The 22,002-nt window shown below is 34.9% G+C and overlaps 1 protein-coding gene across 4 annotated transcripts in view; it reads left to right on the top strand.

Moving 5' to 3' along the window:
• The window catches only part of METTL25 (methyltransferase like 25), a 128,734-nt gene that overhangs the window by 51,206 nt on the left and 55,526 nt on the right, over window positions 1-22,002 (top strand). For all 4 annotated transcript variants that reach the window (XR_002771636.1, XR_002771637.1, XM_023509345.1 and 1 more), the window contains exon 9: window positions 19,645-19,738. Coding sequence is in view for 2 of the 4 variants with exons in the window: in XM_023509345.1 (XP_023365113.1) it covers window positions 19,645-19,738 (94 nt within the window). In the remaining 2 variants the exon portion in view is untranslated. The remainder of the gene's footprint in view (window positions 1-19,644; window positions 19,739-22,002) is intronic.

The raw sequence follows: 22,002 nt of genomic DNA, 5'->3' as shown, positions 1-22,002 counted from the left end.
ATATTTATAAATCTTCAAAATGTCTAAAAGTCAATTTCTCATTTTCTCCTAAGAACTTGCCCCTTCTCTTGAACTCACCCCAAGATACTATCTAACCTTGTTCAAAAAAATTCATTGAAATATTAACTACCTGTCTTCCTCAAAGACCTCAAATCTGTGCATGTGTTTATTATTTTCTTAATGACCTCTTAAATTTGTCTCCATTTTTTCCTAAACTTTTCTTCTCACTTAAAAACTCACCACTTTTCAACCTTCCTTTTTTTACTGCTCCAAAAATAGTTGATGTTTATTATAAGACTTTTTATTCTGCAGCCTCATTGACCCTTCAGCCACATTTGACAGTGCTGATAAATTTTTTTTCTAAAGTCTCTTCCTCTTTACTTCCATTATGCTGCATTCTTCTGAGTTTCATTTTTCTACTGTGAGCACCCATCTCTTTTCTGTAAGAATCATATTCCGTCCCCTAAGTTTATACAGGCACTCCCTGTTTTGTATGCTGCTCTTTTCTCTTTTAGTTTCTCTTTCTCTTAGCATCTCTTACCACTGAAAACTCTTGAAGCATGTAACTAACTCCCACCTCCTCTTATTTATTAATTATTATTATTTATTAAAACATAACTTTGTACATTGATGCATTTATGGGGTTCAGGATACTGCTTTGATATACAATGTGAAATACTTATGTTGCCACCTCCTTTTAGAAGTCCAAATTGGCATTTCTTATTTTATCTGAACAGTTTTACTTAAGTACCTCACAAATATATCAGATTTAGTCACATCCAAAAACCGATGTGATCATCCTACCCATTTTATTACTCTTTCTTCTCTTGACTACTTTTGTCATTTGGGGCAATGACATGACCATTATCAAGGTTTAAATATATGGAAATTATATTTAATTCTTCTGCTATCATCATCCCACATATTGATTGTCAAGACTTGCTTGTGTTTTGTTTTTTAATCCAGCAATTATTTATTGTATGACAACAATTATTCTTGTCAAGGTATGGGAATTCTGGGTGCATAGGAAGTAATGTTTACACAGGAGCATTTTATGTTTTAGTCAGAATCGTGTGTGTAAAAACTAAACAAAATGATAGAAACCCACTTCCAGTAACAGCGGACTACATAATTAGGGGAAGCTAAACATGCTGGAAACGTGTGTCTGCGTGTTTAAATTTGTTTTCAATTCATTTGAGAACATCAGAAACTTGTCGAGGAATTTAAGAATTACAAGGCAAATATCTAAGACAAAATGGAAACCAAAAGAGGTTACCAAAAGAGGTGAGCCCAACTTCTAGACCTGCGTTTTCCCCAGAGGATCTGCCAGTTCTCGAATGAGCACCTGTCTTCCAGTCAACAGAGAGAACAGAGAGTTTGAGCACGACTTTCAGTGGAATGCCAGCTCTAGTGAGACAAAAGTTAAGAGTTCATGTCCTGTCTAGGATAAAGGCTCAGGAATAGTACAGGTAAACCATTTGAGTTATGTCCATAAAGACTCATACTATAATAGTGAGAGTGAACTAGAAAAAGAACAAGTCTACAGTGGACTAAAGCTTAGACTTAGAATTATCTCAAGCTGTGATTAAAGTTTTTCTGATTATTGCTTCTGCTAGCTGCCTATATGAAGCAAATACTCCCTGGAAAAAAAAATTATATAAAGCTTAGCCTAAATTATAATTATAGTATATATAGCATCTGGCAGTCAATCCAAAATAACTAGCCATATGATAAAATATGACAACATGACCAAAATCCAAGATAAACTACAGTCCTCAGTGGTGCTAGGAGTGTTCCCCAGAAGAAAACTAACCTTATTACAACAATAAGTAGAGTTGCTTGATGTGTAAAGTAGATTGAGATCTACAGCTGTGGTTGCCCATCATTTCAAGATAAACAAATCCAGTGTACGGACCATTATAAAAAAAGAAAAGGAAATTCGTGAAGCTGTCACTGTATCTATACCAGTAGGCACAAAACTTTGCATGTTTTGCAAAGTAAAAATTTGTGTTAATTGACTGTCTGTTTTTTGTAAGGGTTCCAGTCAAGAGTAGTGTATTAGTAGTTAAATTTTGAGGGAGTCAAAAGTTTATGTGATGTTTTACTGAACATGGAGTCAGCAGCCCAACATCCTGTTGTTCAGGGGTCAACTGTATTTATATCAGATAAAATAGACTTAAAGTATAAAATTACAAAAACTGACAAGGACGGTTAATATATAATGATAAAGGGTCATTTCAGCAAGAGGATATAATTATAAATACATATACACTCAGCACCAGAGCACCCAAAATGTAATGCAAGTGACAATAGATCTAAAGAGTGGAAAAACTACAATACAATCATAGTAGGGAACTTAAACATCCCACTTTTAAGTAATAGGTCATATCATCTGGATAGTAAAATCAATAAAGAAACATCTAATTATAAATGAAATTTTAAAAACATTTGAAATTCCTACTACTGGAAGCATACATACTCTTTTCATCAACTTATAGAACATTCTCCATAATAGATCTGTGTTAGCCTCAAAACAAGTCTCAACAAACAAAAAAGCTGAAATCATTCAAGCATCTTTTCTCATCACAGTTGAATAAAGCTAGAAGTCAAAACAAGAGGAACTTTGGAAACTATACAAATTCATGAAAATTAAACAACATGACCAATAGATTCATGAAGAAATTAAGAAGGGTATATAAAACCAGTACACTGTACCCCATGACTGCATTAATGTACATAGCTATGATTTAATAAAAGAAAATAAATAAATAAAAAGAAATTAAGAAGGAAATTTTAAAAGTTCTTGAAACAAATTAAAATGTAAAAACAACAAATCAAATCCTGTGGGATGCAGTGTAAGAAGTCCTGAAAGGAAAGGTCATAGCAATGAAAACCTACATAAAAGAAAAAGACAAATTTGAAACAAACAACCTAATGATGTACCTGTAAGAACTAGGGAAGCAAGAGCCAAACCCAAAATTAGCAGGAGAAAGGAAATAGAGCAGAGGAGAAAGAAATGAAATTGAAAAATTTAAAAACTATACAGAAAAAGGTCAATGAAACAAACAGTTGATTTGTTGAAGAGATAAAATTGACAGATCTTTTGCTTGACTAAGAAAAACAGGGTAACCAAATAAATCAGATAGGGAAAAAGAGACATTAAAATTGATAATAAATCAGATAGGGAAAAAGAGACATTAAAATTGATACTATGGAACTTAAGAGACTATTAAGAACAATTATATGCCAGCAAATTAGAAAATCTAGAAGAAATGGATATATTTTTAGATACATACAAACTACCAAAATTGGAACATAAGGAAATAGAAAAACTAATAATGAATAATGAGATTGAAGCAGTAAGGAAAAAGCTTCCATCAAAGGAAAGCCCAAGAGCAGGTGGCTTGACTGCTGAACTGTAGCAAACATTAAAGAAAAACTAATACTAATTCCACTCAAACTCTTCAAAAAAAAATTGAAGGAGAGAGAATACTTCAAATTTTATTCTATGAGGCCCACGTACCCTGATACCAAAACCAGAAAAGGACACAAGGACATCCTTCATGAACATAGATAGATACATAAATTCTCAAAAAAATACTAGCATATCAAATTCAGCAGTTAATTCAAATGATCACATAATCAAGCTCAAGTAGGATTCATCCTAGGGATGAAAAGTAGATGCTTCGATACATATATATAAAAATCATGTGATCATTTCAGTGGATCCTGTGAAAGCATTCAACAGAATTCAATATCTTCATGATAAAAACTCTCAACAAACTCAATACACAACATACCTGAAAACAGTGGAAGCTGTATATTACAAACCCACAGCTAGCATCATAATATGCACTGAGCAGGATAAAAGCCTTTTCTCTAAGATCTGAAACAAGACAAGGAGTCTTACTTTTATTCAAAATAGTACTGAAGTCCTAGCCAGTACAATTAAGAAAGGGAAAAAGTAACAGACATCCAGATTGAAAAGGGAGAAGTCAAATTATCATTGTGTAATGGTAACATGATCTTCTATTTAGCAAAATGTAAAGACTCTGCCAGAAAACTTTTAGAACTGCCAAATTTAGTGAAGTTGTGTGATACAGAGTCAACATATAAAAATTGTTAACATTTATACAAGGCAATAGTGAACAATCAGAAAATGAAGTCAAGAATGCATTTCCCGGCTCGGCGCCTGTGGCTCAAGTGGCTAAGGCACCAGCCACATACACCTAAGGTAGCGGGTTCGAATCCAGCCTGGACCCACCAAACAACAATGATGGCTGCAACCAAAAAAATAGCCAGGCGTTGTGGTGGGCGCCTGTGGTCCCAGCTACTTGGGAGGCAGAGGCAGGAGACTCGCTTGAGCCCAGGAGTTGGAGGTTGCTATGAGCTGTGATGCCATGGCACTCTACCCAGGGGGACAGCTTGAGGCTCTGTCTCAAAAAAAAAAAAAGAACTCATTTCCATTTATAATAGCTACAGAAAGAAAACTAGCCTTAAAATCATATCATAATAAACTAAGGATTTAAGTATAAGGCTTGAAGCTATGAAAATGCTGGAAGAAAACTGTGGGGAAATACTTCAGGACATTGGTCTAGACGAGAACTTTTTGGGAAACATTTCTAAAGTTTTGGCAACAGAAGCAAAAACTAGACAGATGGGATTACATCAAGAATGAAAGAGTCAACAGAATGAATAGACAAACTACAAAATGGGATAAAAAATTTGCAAACTATCCAACAAAGGATTTATAAAATAGAAGGAATCCCCAAACAGTAGAAAAAAATAACATATTTAAGAAATGGGCAAGTTATCCAATTAGACATTTCTCAATAGATGACATACAAACACCCAACAGGCATATTAAAATATACTCAACATCAGTAATCATCAGGGAAATAAAAATCAAAACCACAATGAAATATCATGATACCCCAGTTAAAATAGCTGTCATTAAAAAGACAAAACATAAGTGTTGACGAGGAGAGAGTCTTACAGGCTCTCGATGGGAATGTAAATTTGTACAGCCACTATGGAAAACAGTATGGAGAGTTCCCCAAAACACTAAGAATAGGCTGGTTATGGTGGCTTGCACACTAATAACAGTACTTTGGGAGGCAGAAGCAGGCATATAGAGGCCAGAAGTTCAAGACCAGCCTGAGCAATGTGGCAAGAACCTTGTCTGTATAAAAATACAAAAAAGTAAAACTTTGCTAGACATAGTGGCTCAAACCTGTCGTCCCAGATACTTAGGAAGCTGAGGCAAGACTATTAACTTCAGCCTAGGGGTTTGTGGCTTCAGTACCCTATACTCCTGCTGCCACACTTCAGCCTGTGACACAGCAAGACGCCGTCTCTAGAAAACAGAATTATAATGATCCAGCAGTCCTACTGCTAGGTATGTAGCCAAAATTAAGAAAATCAGCATGTGTATTCTCACGTTTATCGTAGCCTGTTCCACACAGTAACCAAGGTATGGAATCAACGTTAAGTGTCTATCAGTGGATTAATAGATAAAGTAAATGTGGTAATGACATGGGTCATTATGAAGGTTTTGGGATATACAAAAGTTAAGAAATGTAAAATCCATGCAGGCAGAAACAAGAAGCGCAGCAAGTTGAAACTTGCACAGGTGAATCAGAAAGGATGCTGTCAGCTGTCTTTCTTGGAAGTGACTGACTCACAACTTTAATAGTGACCTACGACGTATACCCAGTGGAATACTATTTAGCCACAAAAAATAAAGAAATTTTATCATTTACAGCAACAAGGATAGAACTAGAGGACATTTATGTTAAGTGAAATCAGCCAGGTACACAGGCCAGTATGGCATGTTGTGACTCACGTGTGGGAGCCAAAAAAAATTTTGATCTTCTGGACATACAGAAGAGAATGGTGGTTATCAGAGTCTGCCAAGGGTAGGGGAGTGGAAAGAAAAGAGAGAAGCCGTTTAATGGGTGCAGGAATATAGTTAGGTCGAATAAATTCTAGTGTTCAATAGCACAGTAGAGTGACTAAGGTTAATAATTTACTGGGTATTTCACAATAACTAGAAGAGAAGATCTGGAATATTCTTAATACACAGAAGCGGTAGGTGTCCAAGGTGATGAGGCTCCTAACCACCTTGGTTTCATTCTTATACATCATGTGCATGTAGGAAAATGTACAATCATTATGTGTCAGTTAAAAAGAGATTTTCATGAAGAAAATAAAATGTAAACAGCAGTCAGGACTCGTAAATAAATGGACAAATGTCGCATGTTTATGGATTTAGAGACTATTTTAAAGATACTATCTCTCCTCAAAGTGACTGCTAGATTAATGCAATTCAGTTAATCTAATGAACATGCCAAAATGACATCATGTGTGTATGTCTGTGTAATGAATGGGTAAGATGTTTCAAAATTTGTATGGAAGAGCTAAAGACCAAATAAGAAAAACAAATTTGGAAGTCTTGTTTCACTGGATACCAGTACTTATTTCTGAGTTACTGTGCTTTAGGCAATTGCTGAATCTGCCTGGGAACTCAGTAAAGAGGGCAAAACCAAAGCTTTTTGGCATATCTTTGTTAATCATTGGAGAGATTATTAAATTGTGCTGGGTAGTGGTTATTTATATAATATATTAGTTTTCTTTGCTACTACAACAAAGTATCATGGACTTAGTGGCGTAAAACAGCACAAATTTATTGTCTGGTGTTCTGGGGGTCAGAAGTCCAGTAACAGGTTTCCTTGAGCTAAAATCAAGATGTCAGCAGGGCTGCGTCTAGGGGGTAACCCATCTCCCTGCTTTTGACAGCTCTGGAGGCACTCTGTGTGCTTTTGGCTCACGGCTCCTTCCCCATCTTCACATCCATAGTATAACATCTCTCTCTGACTCTCCTTTGTCTATGTACCTCCTCTACTGTAAAGCATCCTTGTGATTACAGTAGATCCACATAGATAATTCAGGATGCATTTTATCTTAAAGTCAGTAGATAAGTAGTTTTCATTTTGAAGCTTTTAACTTTTTTTTCATTTCATCAAATTTTAATTCCTCCTTGTCAAGCAAAATAACATATTCACCGGTTTTGGGGATTAGAATGTGGACATCTTTAGTGGACCGTAACTTTCCCCATCAGAGATAGAAAAAATTAAATTGGATCCCTATTTAATGTCAAACACAAAATCAATTCATAGTGAATTAAAACTTTAATTATAAAAGACAATACTATAGTACTTTTACGAGATGGTATTAAAGAATATCTTTATGACCTTGGGATAGGAGAAGAATTTTTGTATGTTAAATATAAATATGCAAATCTTAAAAGATTAAAAATTTATACACATTAATGTGAAGAAATTCTGTTTTGAAGATGCCTTAAAAGTCTGAAGAGTGAAAAAAAGTTACCACTGACAGAAACTAATGTCAAAACCTACAACTGATAACAGATTACTATCCAGATGTAAAGAATTCTCCAACTAATCTTTGAGAAAAATTAACCAATGTAAAAGAAAAATATCCAAAAGACTTGATTAGTCACTTTGCTAAGAGAATTTTCAAATGGCCAATAAACATAGCAAAAATTAGTCACCAGGGTTTGTAACATAAAATTGTAATGAAAATATGTGAATTATAACTACAGGGTGGTCAAATTTTGTGAATATAATTTTAACTGAAGGCAGTTTCAGGAAAATTCTTATAAGATGATTCCACTTATATAATTCAGAAATCAGCAAAACCAAATAATAAATTATTTAGAAGTATAAATACCTAGTACATAATCAACAAAAAACATGATAATAGTAGTAAACAGCAAGATTCAGGATCAGTTTCCTGTGGAAGGAGGGACAGTGGATTAGACAGAGTGAGGAGAGAGGGAAGAGGGGGGCTGCATGGGAAGTCAACTGACTGTGGTGGTAGTGTATGTCTTGTTTGGTCATGGGTTTATTTTATTGACATTCTTCATACATTATACATGCTTTATAAATTCTTGTTTGTGTTCAGTACCAATAAAGTTTTAATCTTTTTTTCAGGCTACATCCCAGGCTCAGTTGGGCCACAAGCCATATTCTTGGTACCTGGTACAGTCACCTCATTATAGTGATAAGAATTAAGATCACAGTGGTTAAAAGCCTGTCTAAAGTGACATTATCTGAAAGAACCAGGACTAGGACTAAACTTAATAGTCTAGAATTGTTTTTATTATCTCATCCTTATTTTTATTGACAAATTTTCTTAGGGATATATTTAATTGAGTTGATTTGCATGATTCTTTGTATTAGCATTGTAAGTCAAGGTTCAGTTGATTGGAATCATTAGCCGCAAGGGCACTAAAGACAGAAAACAAAATCACTTAATTACTTCTATGTATTTTGTTCAGTTTATTTTTCTTGTTATCTAAAATAAATAGGTAACTATTTCAGAGTACCTGAAACATTATTCTAAAAGTTTCTTTGTTTATATAGCCTAAGACTAGACGTAAACGTTTTTCATGGACTTAAATATTACATATTTATTCTGTTAATTATGCATGTATACCAGAAATTGCTTGTTCATGTTAAAACTCAACAGTTTTTAAAAAATTCTTTATTTTATAATTAGTTCTTACTAGTACTTATCTGGAAATTTGCTAGGGGAATAAAATGCCAAAGAAGTAATTTTATGGGATAAAAATCTCTTTTATAACACTTGGAAAGAAAGCCAAAGAAAATATTGTACATTTTATTCACTTCATTATTCTCTTTCATAATGGGAATTGTATGCAGCTACCCAGAAATATGTAATCTTTTGCTACCCATAACTATGAGTTACCTAGTTTAATTTTGATTTTGTTGTAGTCAAATAGAAAAGTAAAAGCCTACATCTTAAAAAATGTCTTATAAAACTAAAGCAAATCATTCAGTCTATAATATATGGGCAAATTACAATTAAAAAACCTAGATCTTTACATTGGAAAGTAAATTGAAGTTTTTTTGGTTCTCCTTTTTTAGCAAAATTTACGTTGTTGACCTTTCAATTCTTTCAGTATGTAGTAGCATATAAAAATGATCTGCAAAACAATTTCATTAATATTTTGTGACGATAGTGAAACTGAAACTTGGTGCATTCTGTCCTACATGTGCTTTTTTTTCATTCACTTAGTGTACGTGTCCTTCACCTTTATCTAAAATCGACAGAAATCTTTGGAAAGTGAACCCTGCCCAAGTAAACAGTGCACTTACATTGTACTTTTGAAAAAATGTGTGAGTGTTGGTGGAATCACTTGAGTAGAATTTTAATTAGATCTAGTGCATTCACTTTTATTAAGAGAAAGAATAGTAACTCCTTTTTAGCATGCTGACCGTGCTTTATTCTGACAGAGGGGCTCTTTTAAATCTGTTTTAACTTCCCATCATTTAACTTTCTGAAACAGTCATATCACTTTTCTAATTTCCAAATGTTTATGATTCCTTCTTCTTTATACCCACAAACTGAAATATTCCTATTACAGCGTATAAGGCCATTTCCAATCTGTTATTAGTATCTAGTCCAGCCTAATCCGTCACCTCATTCTCCCTCCTCTGCACCCTGAGCAGTGCCCCTGCACACTGTCCCAGCACACCAGATGGTCATCATTTCCCCGCAACTGTTTTTGTAACTTCTATGCTTCCTTCTAAGCCCTGGGCTCCCCATTCTGCCGTCCGTTCCTCCCAGAACCTCTGCATGTAAAATCCTGGGTAATTCTTTCAAACCCAGCTTCGAATACAGCTCTGTGGTGGGCGTCTTTTCTCCTTTCTGCCTTCTTCATTCTCCAGCGATACCCAAGCTGTGCTTCACCGCGCTGACTGGACCTGAGCTGTGTGTTGCGATTGTGTTTCTACTTCCCTACTACCTTCTAAGCTCCTTGATGGTTTTAAGTTTTATCAACGGAAATAATTTATCATAATGCTTAGGAGCATAAATCTAAAAATCCTTATCTTACTTTGCCTGCCATCACAGTATTGTACCTAGTTTACCACTTTTTATTGAAACACTCTTTTTCTCGGATAGTCTTGGGAAAGAACCTCACAAGATACCTTTTTCTGTAAGGTAACTTTTATAAGTTTATTTTGCTGATTTCTCCTCTTCTTTCAAATCTCTAGTTGTTGAAGCGTTTTTCTCCTTCTCTATCTGCTACTTAGATGATTCCATCCCACTTATGGCCTTAAACACTGCCTATATGCTGATGAACTCTGAATCTGTAGTTTAGTTCGCTGGGGACCTTATTCTTCCAGTTGCTCAGGCCCAGATTCCTGAAGGCATTCTTGGCTCTTCTTCCTTTTACTGCCTACACCTCACAGTTTTGTAATCTCTCCCCTCAGAATATATCTAAATATTTAGTACTTTTCACCATCCTGAGGTCCACCACCCTGGTCCAAGCCACCACCATCTTTGTAATAATTTTTCATAATTGTACTAATTCATTATTGCCCCTGGCTTCTACTTTTGCCCTTTATAGTTTACTCTCTACACAATAGCCAGAGTGTTCCCATAAATATTTTTAAGTGAGCACAAGCTCACTTCTCTTGACCTCAGAAGTAAAGCTAATATTTTTCCTGTAATCTATAAAGCCTTATGTGATCTGGATCCTCATTTCCTCCCTGACCTCATTTCTACTCTTCCTTTTGTTTATGTCTGCTGCTAACACATTAATTTCCTTTATGTTCCTTGAAAATGCCAGAAACACTTCTGCTTCGGGCCTTTGCAAATGCTTTGTTCTCTTCCTACAGTGTTCCTCTGCGACTGTTCTCTTGGCTACCTCACTCTCTCTCTTCAGGGCTTTATTCAAAATTACCATTTCTGGGTGTATCCACCATTCACTGACACTCCCCTTTCTGTGTCTCATGTCTGCTCTCTGTACCATATCACCAGCTTCTACTCGGCTTTTACTATCTGGTGTACTATATGTTTACTTATGTGGGTTTTCACATGACTTTTTTCTTGGTTTATTTTGTTTACTACTAGTGATGTAACTAAGTAACCTGGCTCCAGAGTATTTTAGAAAACTTTTAAAAGAGGAGAAATTAGATTTTGATTATTCTACAATAATGTTCTCTAGATTATTGTCCTAAAGAGCAATGATTCTGTAAAAATACTTGGGAGAAAAGAATTTCTTAATAAAGTGAATGCTTCGTGCAATATCCTCCTTATTAAGATTCCCAGGGCACATTCATATCTTAAAGACTCCCAGTAGTTTGGTGAAAGACAGCAGAGTGTCACCATAAAGAGTGCAGGAGTTGTGTTGCCTGGTTTCTAATCCTAGTTATTTCCACTGCATAACTACAGTACACAGGTCTTGAGTACATCATTCAGCATCTTTATACTTCAGTTTTGCCTGCTGTAAACTGGGGTTAATAATAGTACCTTCCTCAAAGGGGTAGTTTGGAAACAAATTTAGTGTCTATAAAGTATTTAAAACAATTCCTGGAACATAGTGAGTGATTGTTGTTATTAAAAGAAATCTGTTTAACTTTATTGAAACCAATACTTATTTCTTCATACGATCTTTCTTCACCAAACTATACATTCACACTTAATATTCTGTAACACTGAAGTATTTTTTGGAACCCAATCTGAAACACACTCACACACACACAAAATCACAATAATAATTATTTAATTCCTCCTAGGATCTCATTTGGAATATAAATGATTATTTGCCTATATTATTCCAAAGGAGATGTCAATAACAAAACAAAGTTCCTTATATAGTTTCTTTAATATCACAAATACTGTTTACAGTTCACTATAAACTGCTCTGGGGAATTCTTCTGAAACATTATTATTTTTTTAAATGCTGATACTTTCCATCTGCTGTTGTAAGCTCAGGCATGCTTTAAATCCCGGGTTCACAGTACAGCATCTTCTCATTGTTGGCAAATGGTCTTTGCTCTCTTTTTAGTCTTTCTCTCAATTGCATTTGATGACAAAATATTCTGTGTCTATAAGGCTCTAAGTGTTAAAAAGAAATACTTGTACATGGAGACAACATAAATAAATGAAATTTTTTATTTAAATTATTAAATACAAAGGGTAAAACTTTATTAAAATGCATCTATTTAAATGGTTGGGAGTGCTCTTTATAATGCCTTTTGTAAAAGAATTATTCCATCTTTTTGATGCTTCTGAGGATTTTATTCCTCATAACAAGGCAACCTAGAAATATGAGTGACAAGTATGCCTTACCTTTGTCAAGTTAAAACAGGAAAAGGATGCCTGTAATTCTAGCACTCTGGGAGAGAAGGCCAAGGCAGGTGGATTGCTGAGCTCACAGTCCCAGCTACTTGGGAGGCTGAGGCAAGAGAATCACTTCACTGGAGGTTTCTGTGAGCTGTGACATCATAGCACTGTACCAAGGGCAACAAAGTGAGACTCTTGTCTCAAAAATATAAATAAAAAGTAAAACAAGAGAAGGAAATGTGGAAAACAAAATCTAGGCCACCAGGCAGTGTCCTAGACTGATGAGTTTTGGGAAAGTGGATTTAGGAATTAGAGGATCTGAAAGTTGATTTCTTTAAAACCGTGGCCAACTGCATACCTTTTTGGAAGTCCTTGTAGACCTCTAATACATACCTGTATGAAGACCACTGCTTTAAATCAGTGCATTTGGCCTACAGCCTTCTATGATAAGTGGCCGCCACTTACTTGTACAGTTAACTCAAACTCCGTGTACAAGTAATAGAACCAAAACTTTTAACAATTCAAGGTACTTATTCAAAAAATAAAATACCAACACACTGACATTTCCAAAATAAATATATCTGCCCTAACATTTCTATAGCGTTAACAGTTTGCTAATATCCTCCCCATGCATTATCTCCTTTGCATCTTGACATTACCCTGTGAAGTAGGCGTGACTTCTGTTTCACCTCAGTTTTCTCACTGAGGAAACTGGGGCTCCAGAGATGATTTGTTTTAAAAGCTTGGAATTTCAATCTTCTGACTTATAGTCCAAGTGTTTTTTTTTTCTAGTATAACACTATGTCAACGAAAGTATACTTGGTTAAAATTAGAGCTTTCCTAAAGCCAACACAGAGAAAGAGTTCTTAGTGTGAAAGAGATTGGCCTTTGGATTGTGATCTGGTTGTTTCTCTTACCCTGCTGTCATTGTCATGCTTACTGGACAGTCTATTTTGTGTCAAGCATTGCCATCTCTGCTCCCAGGCACTGTCTTAGGCCTCACAGATAATTTGTCAAATAATCACAGAACTCATTCATAACAGAGTGACAACAATGTACCTATTGAAAACTATTACACATCAATGGAGGCATTCCTGGAGAATCATAAGAAAAACACCGTGACCTTTCTTAGGAAGGTAGCAAGCAAAGGGATCTAGTCCAGCAGTCAGATCCCAACAACAACATCTACTGTTTAGTGTGATGCACCTGCTTTCTGTGCCCAGTAAGCAAAGGACTCAGGGTCTAATGAATGAGAGAGTTCATACAGAAAGTACTATAACATGGCAACAAGAGAGGAGTCGTATATTACAAAATGTATCCCTTAAAAATTTATAAATTTTCCACAAAGCAAAGTATATATGCATTTAGAGATATAGCCCAAGGTAGAAATATAAATTGTAAAATATTTAAGTACCTGTTGTTTGCCTGTATAAAGTACATATGTAAATATATATTTACATATTTTATAATACTTTTAACAGCATAGCACGTGAATATTATTGAATTCACATAAATGCTTATAGGATTCAGTTCTTCTCTACCTTTTGGTCTTGTGGCATCCATCGTAAAGTAAATAGATTTAGGATATGGGATCAGAGGAAGGTTTTGTTTGGGAGTTTTTTGTTTCATTATATTTTCAAAGAGAGAACCTGGAGTGTTTTCCTATGATGAGAGTAAAGACCCAGTGAATAAGGAGAATTTGGATATAAGAGATAGAAAGAGGCAGCATCCAGATCCCTGACTTAATGCATTTTCCGACAGAAAACAGTTAGAATCCTGCATTGCTTAGTGACAGAAATATGTCCTGAGGAACGTGTGGTGAGACAGTTTGGTCCCTGAGTGAACATCACAGAGTGCGTTTACACCAACCTCGACGGTGCAGCCTCTGATGTCAGGCTACAGAACTGGGCAGCGTGTTGTCGTGAATACTGTGGGGAATTATAACACAGTGATAAGCATTTTTATATTTAACAAATAAAAGGGACAGTAAAAATATAGTATAGTCTTATGGGACCACCATTGTATATGTGGTCTGTCATTGACAGAAACACCGTTGTGTGGTGCATTATTTACCATATATGAACTCCATAAGTTATATTGGCTAATGAACGGAAAGATTTTTATTTCACACACTTCAACAATAATTAAGACAACAAACAGTGAATCTATGATGTCATAAAACTATCAAAGATGGACTCTAAATCTATTGTGGTACATATGAAAAAATGGGATTGACAGTTAATATTTCAGACTATTAAGGTTATAAGACAAATAAGAAGATCGTATGCCATATAAATGTCACTCTTGTGAAATTCTAAAGCATATCAATTGTCTTTCACAAAGGACAGATAACACTGAAAATTCACCTGTATTCCGTTGGTAAATAATCCTCGTCTGCCCTTTTATTTTCTATACAGAAAGCTCAGAGATTCTTCAGCCTCCCTCTTATCCTCCTGTTTCTTAACTAGAAAAATTGCAATACTTATTTTTAAAACTGTAGACCCTCCAAAATGCTGATGAATGAAATATTTGCCTTTGCTTGAACTAAAAAAGAACAGATTACATTCTGTGTCATAAACTCACTTTACAGAGGTTACTTTGTAAAATATCCTGTAAAAGAAATAACCTTTAATTTCTGAAAGTTCTAAATGTCTGATTCGTTATACTTAGTAATGTGTTAATTTTTCAATAACATTAAAACTGAAAAACATTATTTCTTTTCTTAAACCCAAATGAAATCATTGCTACCTCTCACTCCAATCTTATAAAAGTAACAAAACGGATTTTTTGAAATGTCATTAGCAACAGCACTCTATTTTCAAATACAATCTTAAGTAGATAAAAGTAAATTGATTTTAGAAAAGATCTTATTTCTTACACAGTTATTTGTTCATATTTTATAGAAAATTGTTAGCCCTCAGAGTACCTCCTCGGAGTTCTTAAGGAGCACAGTTTAAAGGCAAAATGTTATAACCTATTTTTAAGTTTTACATACCTGCTTAATTTTAGTACGCGAATATTCATTCATTTTTTTACTATAGTTTTCATAGTACTACTAGAAACTGAGACTTTTGAAACTTAGTTCTTCCTCAAAAAAGGCTTCTCTGGTCAACTGCAGGTAGTTCAAGACTCTCGACTTTGTGTCCTCTGCAGGGTTCAAATTGCTGCCCCATCGTGTGCTTATTGTTACCCCATAGTATACATTTCTTCTTCTGTCTTTTTTAGAGAACTGTGCAAGATCTTCATTTGCAAACTGTGGGTAATTTTACACCTAGAACCCAGCACAGTAACAGGAAAATAAGTATCATTTACTGAGTGTTTTTCAGACGCTGAAGCAAGCACTGTATATAGGATATTTTATTATCTTCAGCCTGATGAAATACATTTAACAATGCCATTCCACTGATTCTCACAGAGAAGAAGAGAGGTTTACATGTTTAGTAAGTGTTAGAGTGGGGATTCAAGCCCATTTCAATCCTGAATTCAAAACCTCTGACAACCACTACACTATTGTGTATATAGACCATTTCAATGAGTGTTTTTAAAATGAATGAATAAATGAACAAATTAATATCAGTGCCATTTGGAAAGAAAGCACATACTTCTGACTGGTCCTGACTGCTGGGAGATTTGGACAGTAGTCTAATAATGTCTTGGAAAGAACAAATGTCCTCCTACAACAGCGGTTCTCAACCTGTGGGTCGCGACCCCTTTGGGGGTCAAACAGCCCTTTCACAGGGTCAGCTAAGACCATCCTGCATATCAGATATTTACATTATGATTCATAACAGTAGAAAAATTACTGTTATGAAGTAGCAAGGAAAATAATTTTATGGGTGGGGGTCACCACAACATGAGGAACTATATTAAAGGGTCTCGGCATTAGGAAGGTTGAGAACCACTGGCCTACAACATGTCCATCCCCTCAGGCAATATTTTTAATTGTTAGAATTGTTAGCATCCCATTGTTACACTGAAGTACTGATACTGAAAGTCCTTTTCCTTAAGCATATTAGAAGGCTCTGTGTAGCTTTTCTATGAGAAAAGTGTGTATGTACACGCTCTGGTAACGTGTCCTGGGACCTGTCTACTTTCACTTGCAGTTTAACAGTGTTGGGTGTGAATCCTATTCAGGTACGACACTTGAGGTAATATTCACTGCTTAATGTCCCAGACTCTGAAGTCAGATGTTAGGCAGTTTACGTAACCATTCTTTGACTTTAAAATCTTTAAAATGTGGACAATAGAAGTATTCCACATGAGGGTTGTTAAGAGGATTAAATGAGTAAATGCAGCAAAGGATTTAGGACTCACTAACACAGAGTAAATACGAAATAAATATTAGCTGTTATTTATATGGTTTACTTTGTACTTTTTCTTATATATTCGTTTAGTAGTTCTCTGTATATTTTAATTATACGTATTGTTATAATTAAGCCTGCCTACACACTTGTCCACTTGATTACAATAAATAGACCAATTTATTGTATAAATGCTTCTTTGCCTTATAGTATAACTAGATGTGTTTCTGCAAGCTGACACATGATTTGTTTAATTCTTTAATTTATTTCTTTACATTCTGCTGTGTAAAGTACTGTGCTTGTTTCTGGGGATATAATCATGAGCAAAAGGGAGGGAAACTGTTCGTCAGAGGCTTAGCGTAGTGGTGTCGAACTTACTTGTATATTTCACACCGCTGTTGAATGTTTTGAATATTGAATTATTTATAAGAGATCTACATGTCTCTCTACTGCTGGATTGTACATGTTTTAAAGTAAACTTTAAAAAGAGATAAAATGGCAATAGAAATTCTAATTTTCTCTTCCCCTTTGGGTGTGTTCACCCCCTTTTGTTCTCTGGCTTATCGAGGGAGAGACAGACAGTCAGAGAAACAGCCAAGAGTGGGGATGTGAGGGGAAAGTTCTCCAAACAACCAAGAGTGGGGATGTGAGGGAAAGTTCTCCAAACAACCAAGAGTAGGGATGTGAGGGAAAGTTCTCCATGTGAGGAGCCGACTTCATCTACAGTCTTCTCTGAGAAAGTAACACTTGAGACAGGACCTGAAAGAGGGATTGGGGGCTCTGAAAGCACCAGGACTGAGGGTGGGGTATTCTAAGAAAGTGTGGTGGATAAAAGCATAATGTGTTCAAGAAAGAATACTGGTATTGCTGAGAAACAAGCAATTATAGCTAAGAGCAGGATGAGTTCAAGACACTGAGAGAATGCCCTGTTGCTGAGGAGGCAGCAGCATGTAAAACAAAGTCTAAAGAGAACCAGATCATACAAGGATTGTGTACTCTGTTAAGGATTTCTTAGTCCTAAAATTCATGGCAAGCTCTTCAAGAATTTAAACAGGAGAAGTAATATGATACAATTATCACCTTTCTAGCTATGAGTGATATTTTTCTTCTAATGGTTATTGCTAAAAAACAGGTCTGAAAGAGTACAGACTAACAAAGGATTCAAATGTAGCAAATTACTGTTTAACTCACTATCTTATTATAATCCGGCTGTGAGCTTTTACAACAGTAAAAAGTAATGTATTCTGAAAAGGAAAAGAAAGACAAGGGCAAATTAAAATTGAAAATGTTTCTCTTATTTTCAAATAGCCTAAAATACAAAACCCAGAAACAAATTAATACCACCTACACTCACACTATGATCTTTCTTTAGCTTTACTTACTCTGGTTCTTGTAACTCTATAGACAAAAACAACTTTAGACTATAATTCATTAATGATAAAGCAACAGTAATGATAGTAACGGCAGCTTGCATCATTGATCGGTTATGAGAACCTGCCGTGTGTTATCTAATGTAAGCCTCACAGTGACTCTGCGCAGTAAATACTATTGATGGCCCATTTTTATAAACAAGGAGCTCATAGCTGATAGACCTGGAAGCCACAGATGGACCTGCTTCCTACTTTCTCTCAGGAGCTACTCTACAGGGCAGCAATAAATAGTATAGAATGAAAATCAAAGCAGCAGAGCACGGGAAAGATTTAACTGCTTGTTCCTTTAGATAAAAAAAAAAAAAAAATTAAAACCCTTTTTGAGGTGAGGAGCGGTAAGTTAGTATTAAATGGCATAGCACCTTTTTCTGTCTACAGAATTAATTCAGTATTCTGTAACGTGTAGGGTGTATTTATCTGTTGTATGATATTTTTGACTTAAGAAATATAAGTATGGGTAGAATCTGAGAATGGCATGGAAACCTATAAAAATATAGTTTGTGCTTCTTGGAACCTATATCCATCCAGTGACTATTAATTCATGGCAGTGATAAAATAACAAAATATAGAGGGATAATGGCTATATATATTAAAAATTAGAAAAGGTAGTGTTAGTCGTGTCACCAAGAAGAACATGTAAATTTGCATTTGTCATAAAGGATGACCAGGTTCAACTAAGTTGAGGAAGAGAGTAGGAAACCTTGTAATTCATTGAGAGTTGACAGTGTGAGCAAATTCACCAAGGCAGAATGTGGGGGACAGTTTGAAACAATGAATAAGGAAAAACAACAAATTCTGGAATGTAGTGAGCTATGAGGTTGGGCAAATATGGTTACAGTGAGCCCTGATGGCTTAACTAAGGAGTTTTAAGCTTATCCCAAGACCTGGGGATAGGTTTTGAAAGATTTTCAAGCAGAAAAGGAACAAAATAAAAAATGTTCCTTCTATAAAGTAACATGTAGGTAGAAATGAAAGAGAGAAACTTTAGTTAGAGGTCTTAATTAGGAAACAGTTGCAAATAATCAAAACATGAGATGATGAAATGTAGAGTCAAGGTGGCCATCTTGAAATGTAGCTGAAGGAATATGAGATATATTTTTGAGGAAGAAATGATAACACATCATATGTAGTTAATCAGAAGGGTCAATACTTATACTGCCAAGAGTAAAAGAGGCTTTTTCATTGTCTTTGATAACTTAACAGATGTTAACTTTTCTATCCCTTTGATTTTTACATTATGCCAAAATTGTAAGATGTAGTTATTTAGCACTACGTTGTTTAAGCTCAAAACCATCTTATGCTACTTCGGTTAAACTGTATTGAAAATCTTCAGAGCATGAATGAGACCACATCAGACTTGTTGCTAGTGAAATGTGCACTATAATATTGAACCAGTAAAAATGTGTTTTATAATACAATGGAAACTTTTGAAAGGTGTATATCATTCCTTTTTAAAATGAGGCTTTTTAGCACTGTAATTTTAAATTACTTCATTCTCATATTGTCTTCATAATATTTCATTACATTGCTATATATTATAAGAATTCTCAAGCAGATCCTGAATACTTTATAATATATAACTTAATGTGAAAAAGAGTATTAATAGATTTTTATTGCATCTGGATTTTATGCTGTATAAACAGAAGATATTTAAAAATATTTCATAAATGAATTGAAAACCATCTATAACTTAAATTGAAAATTTTAAAAAAATATTTTATTTTGTTTTGCAGTGACCAGCATGTTGGTAAAATTTATTCCAAATGTTCTTCCTTTCTGGATTATGTCAGAAAGTCTCTAGTGAAGCTTCAGTTAGATGAGTCCAAGGTCAGTATATGAGTCCTCATTATCTTCATAAAAAACAGGAACTGGGTCATGAATTGAGATAATGCAAAATAATTTGTCTTCTACTTTTCTCCCATTTGTGAAAATGTCTAACTTATATTGAAGCCAGACCTCCATATCTTTATTCCAGTTCATTCTTCCTCTGAAGTGTAGACAGTTTGCTGTCATGTACCTCCAGAGAAATTTCTCCTTTACGTTTATTAAGTTTGAAATGTGCTAATTCAGGTTGAGCATGGTGGCTTATGCCTGTAATCCTAGCCCTCTGGGAGGCTGAGGTGGATGGATCATCTGAGCTCATGAAATCCAGGCCAGCATGAGCAAGAGTGAGACCTCATCTCTAAAAATAGGCAGGCATTGTGGTGGCACCTGTAGTCACAGCTACTTGGGAGGCGGAGGCAAGAAAATCACTTGAGCCCAAGAGTTTGAAGTTGCTGTGAGCTATGCCATCACAGCACTCTACCGAGGGCAACAAAGTGAAACTCTGTCTCAAAAAACAGTGCCAATTCACACATCAAAATAGAATTAAAAAGTGAGACAACAGTACAAATGGGAATTATAAGTAAAGAGAATAGTTTTAATTTTGAAATACTTATATATATAGCTTATGACAACAATAATTATATAACTAATTAAAATTAAAAATGAAATTCAAAAAGCTATTGAGTAGTAGAGTCTTAGAAAGTTGAAACACCATAGGATACCTAAGCTAATGATTAATGACATAGTGTTGAAGGCAGAAAGGTAAACTTGTTCACTGATGGTCATATGTATTCTAACACTGTGAAAAAATAAACCAGCAACATGAATCAGAGAGTCACTAGCTGAAATATGAAATGAAACTTGAATCACTCTGGTATTTTGAGTTGGCTATAAATTAAAACAAATGATAAAATGGTGGTTAATGAAATGAAATGGATCTAGGTGCAGGCACACTTACAACCGTGACTCAAGCATTACAGAAGCCATCCACGTAACCAAAAACATTCATACCCCCATAATACTTTAAAACTTTAAAAGTGGAAACATATCTATGACACTAAACATATATCAATAAAGACATTAAAATATAAGTAAAAAAAGAAACTAAATGGATTTCCTGGAAAAGATAAAATTAAGGTATATCAAAGCTAAAAGGCATTATTATTTATTGTACCAATTATTCATTCATTTCCCAGTTGCTTTATTACTTAAAGCAATTAAACTAGTAGAGATCTGTCTCCTCCCCTATAAAACGGATGTAAGGTTTTGGCTCAGCGTCTATTGCTCAGCGGCTAGGGTGCCAGCCACATACACCGGAGCTGGCAGGTTCAAATGCAGTCCGGGCCTGCCAAACAACAATGACAACAACAACCAAGAAAAGAAAAATAGCCGGGCATTGTGGCAGTCGCTTGTAGTCCCAGCTACTTGGGAGGCTGAGGCAAGAGAATCGCTTAAGCCCAAGGGTTTGAGTTTGCTGTGAGCTGAGATGCCATTGCACTCTAGTGTGGGTGACATAATGAGACTCTGTCTCCAAAAAAATACTAATAATAGGTGTAAGGTTTAGGAAGGATTACATTAGATAATATACATAAAGCTCTTAACACAATGTTTGTACATAGTAAATGCTAACTATATGGTGCTAATTTTTATTAATCCCTGTGTATGTACTAGTAGTAGTAAAACAGTTGGTATGATTCTTATAAATACTTTTAGTTACTAAAAGGAAGAGTTCTAGTTTTGCATAAACAAATGAGAAAAGACATAATTATACTAGTCATTTTATTTGTGAGTTTAAAAAAAAAGTTTTTAATCCCAAACTGATCTTCATTTCTATTAGCCTTGATTAGTGTAAACTTTACGTGCATAACTCATTTCATGTCTTCCATTTAATGTCAAGAACACAAGCATAAGCATTATTTTAAAAAGCTATGGTTTTACTTAAACTAGAAATATATTATCCTCTGCCAAAAACCAAAAAAAAATCCAGAAAGAATATTATTTATCCTTTCTTCTGACTTTGTCTTCCCAGGTTTGTCTTTAATAATAACCACAGTAAATGTTTCTTAACATACTTATTAGTATATAACCTAATAGAGTATTAGTTTGTTTAGTGAGTATTTATAGTGCAGTAGATATTATGCTAAGGACAACATTACCTCATTGGCTTTTTACAAAAACATTTTATGGTAGACATTTTCTAGTCTAGCATACTAAAGCTTCGAAATCACCAATTAGTCTTTTTTTTTTTTTTTTTTTTTTTTCACCCT

Source organism: Otolemur garnettii, unplaced genomic scaffold (genome assembly GCF_000181295.1).
Source record: "Otolemur garnettii isolate 467f Iridium unplaced genomic scaffold, OtoGar3 scaffold00007, whole genome shotgun sequence".
In the NCBI taxonomy this organism is placed as follows: domain Eukaryota; kingdom Metazoa; phylum Chordata; class Mammalia; order Primates; family Galagidae; genus Otolemur; species Otolemur garnettii.
The sequence above is the reverse complement of the archived record's forward strand: the minus strand, read 5'-3'. Positions and strand labels throughout refer to the sequence as shown.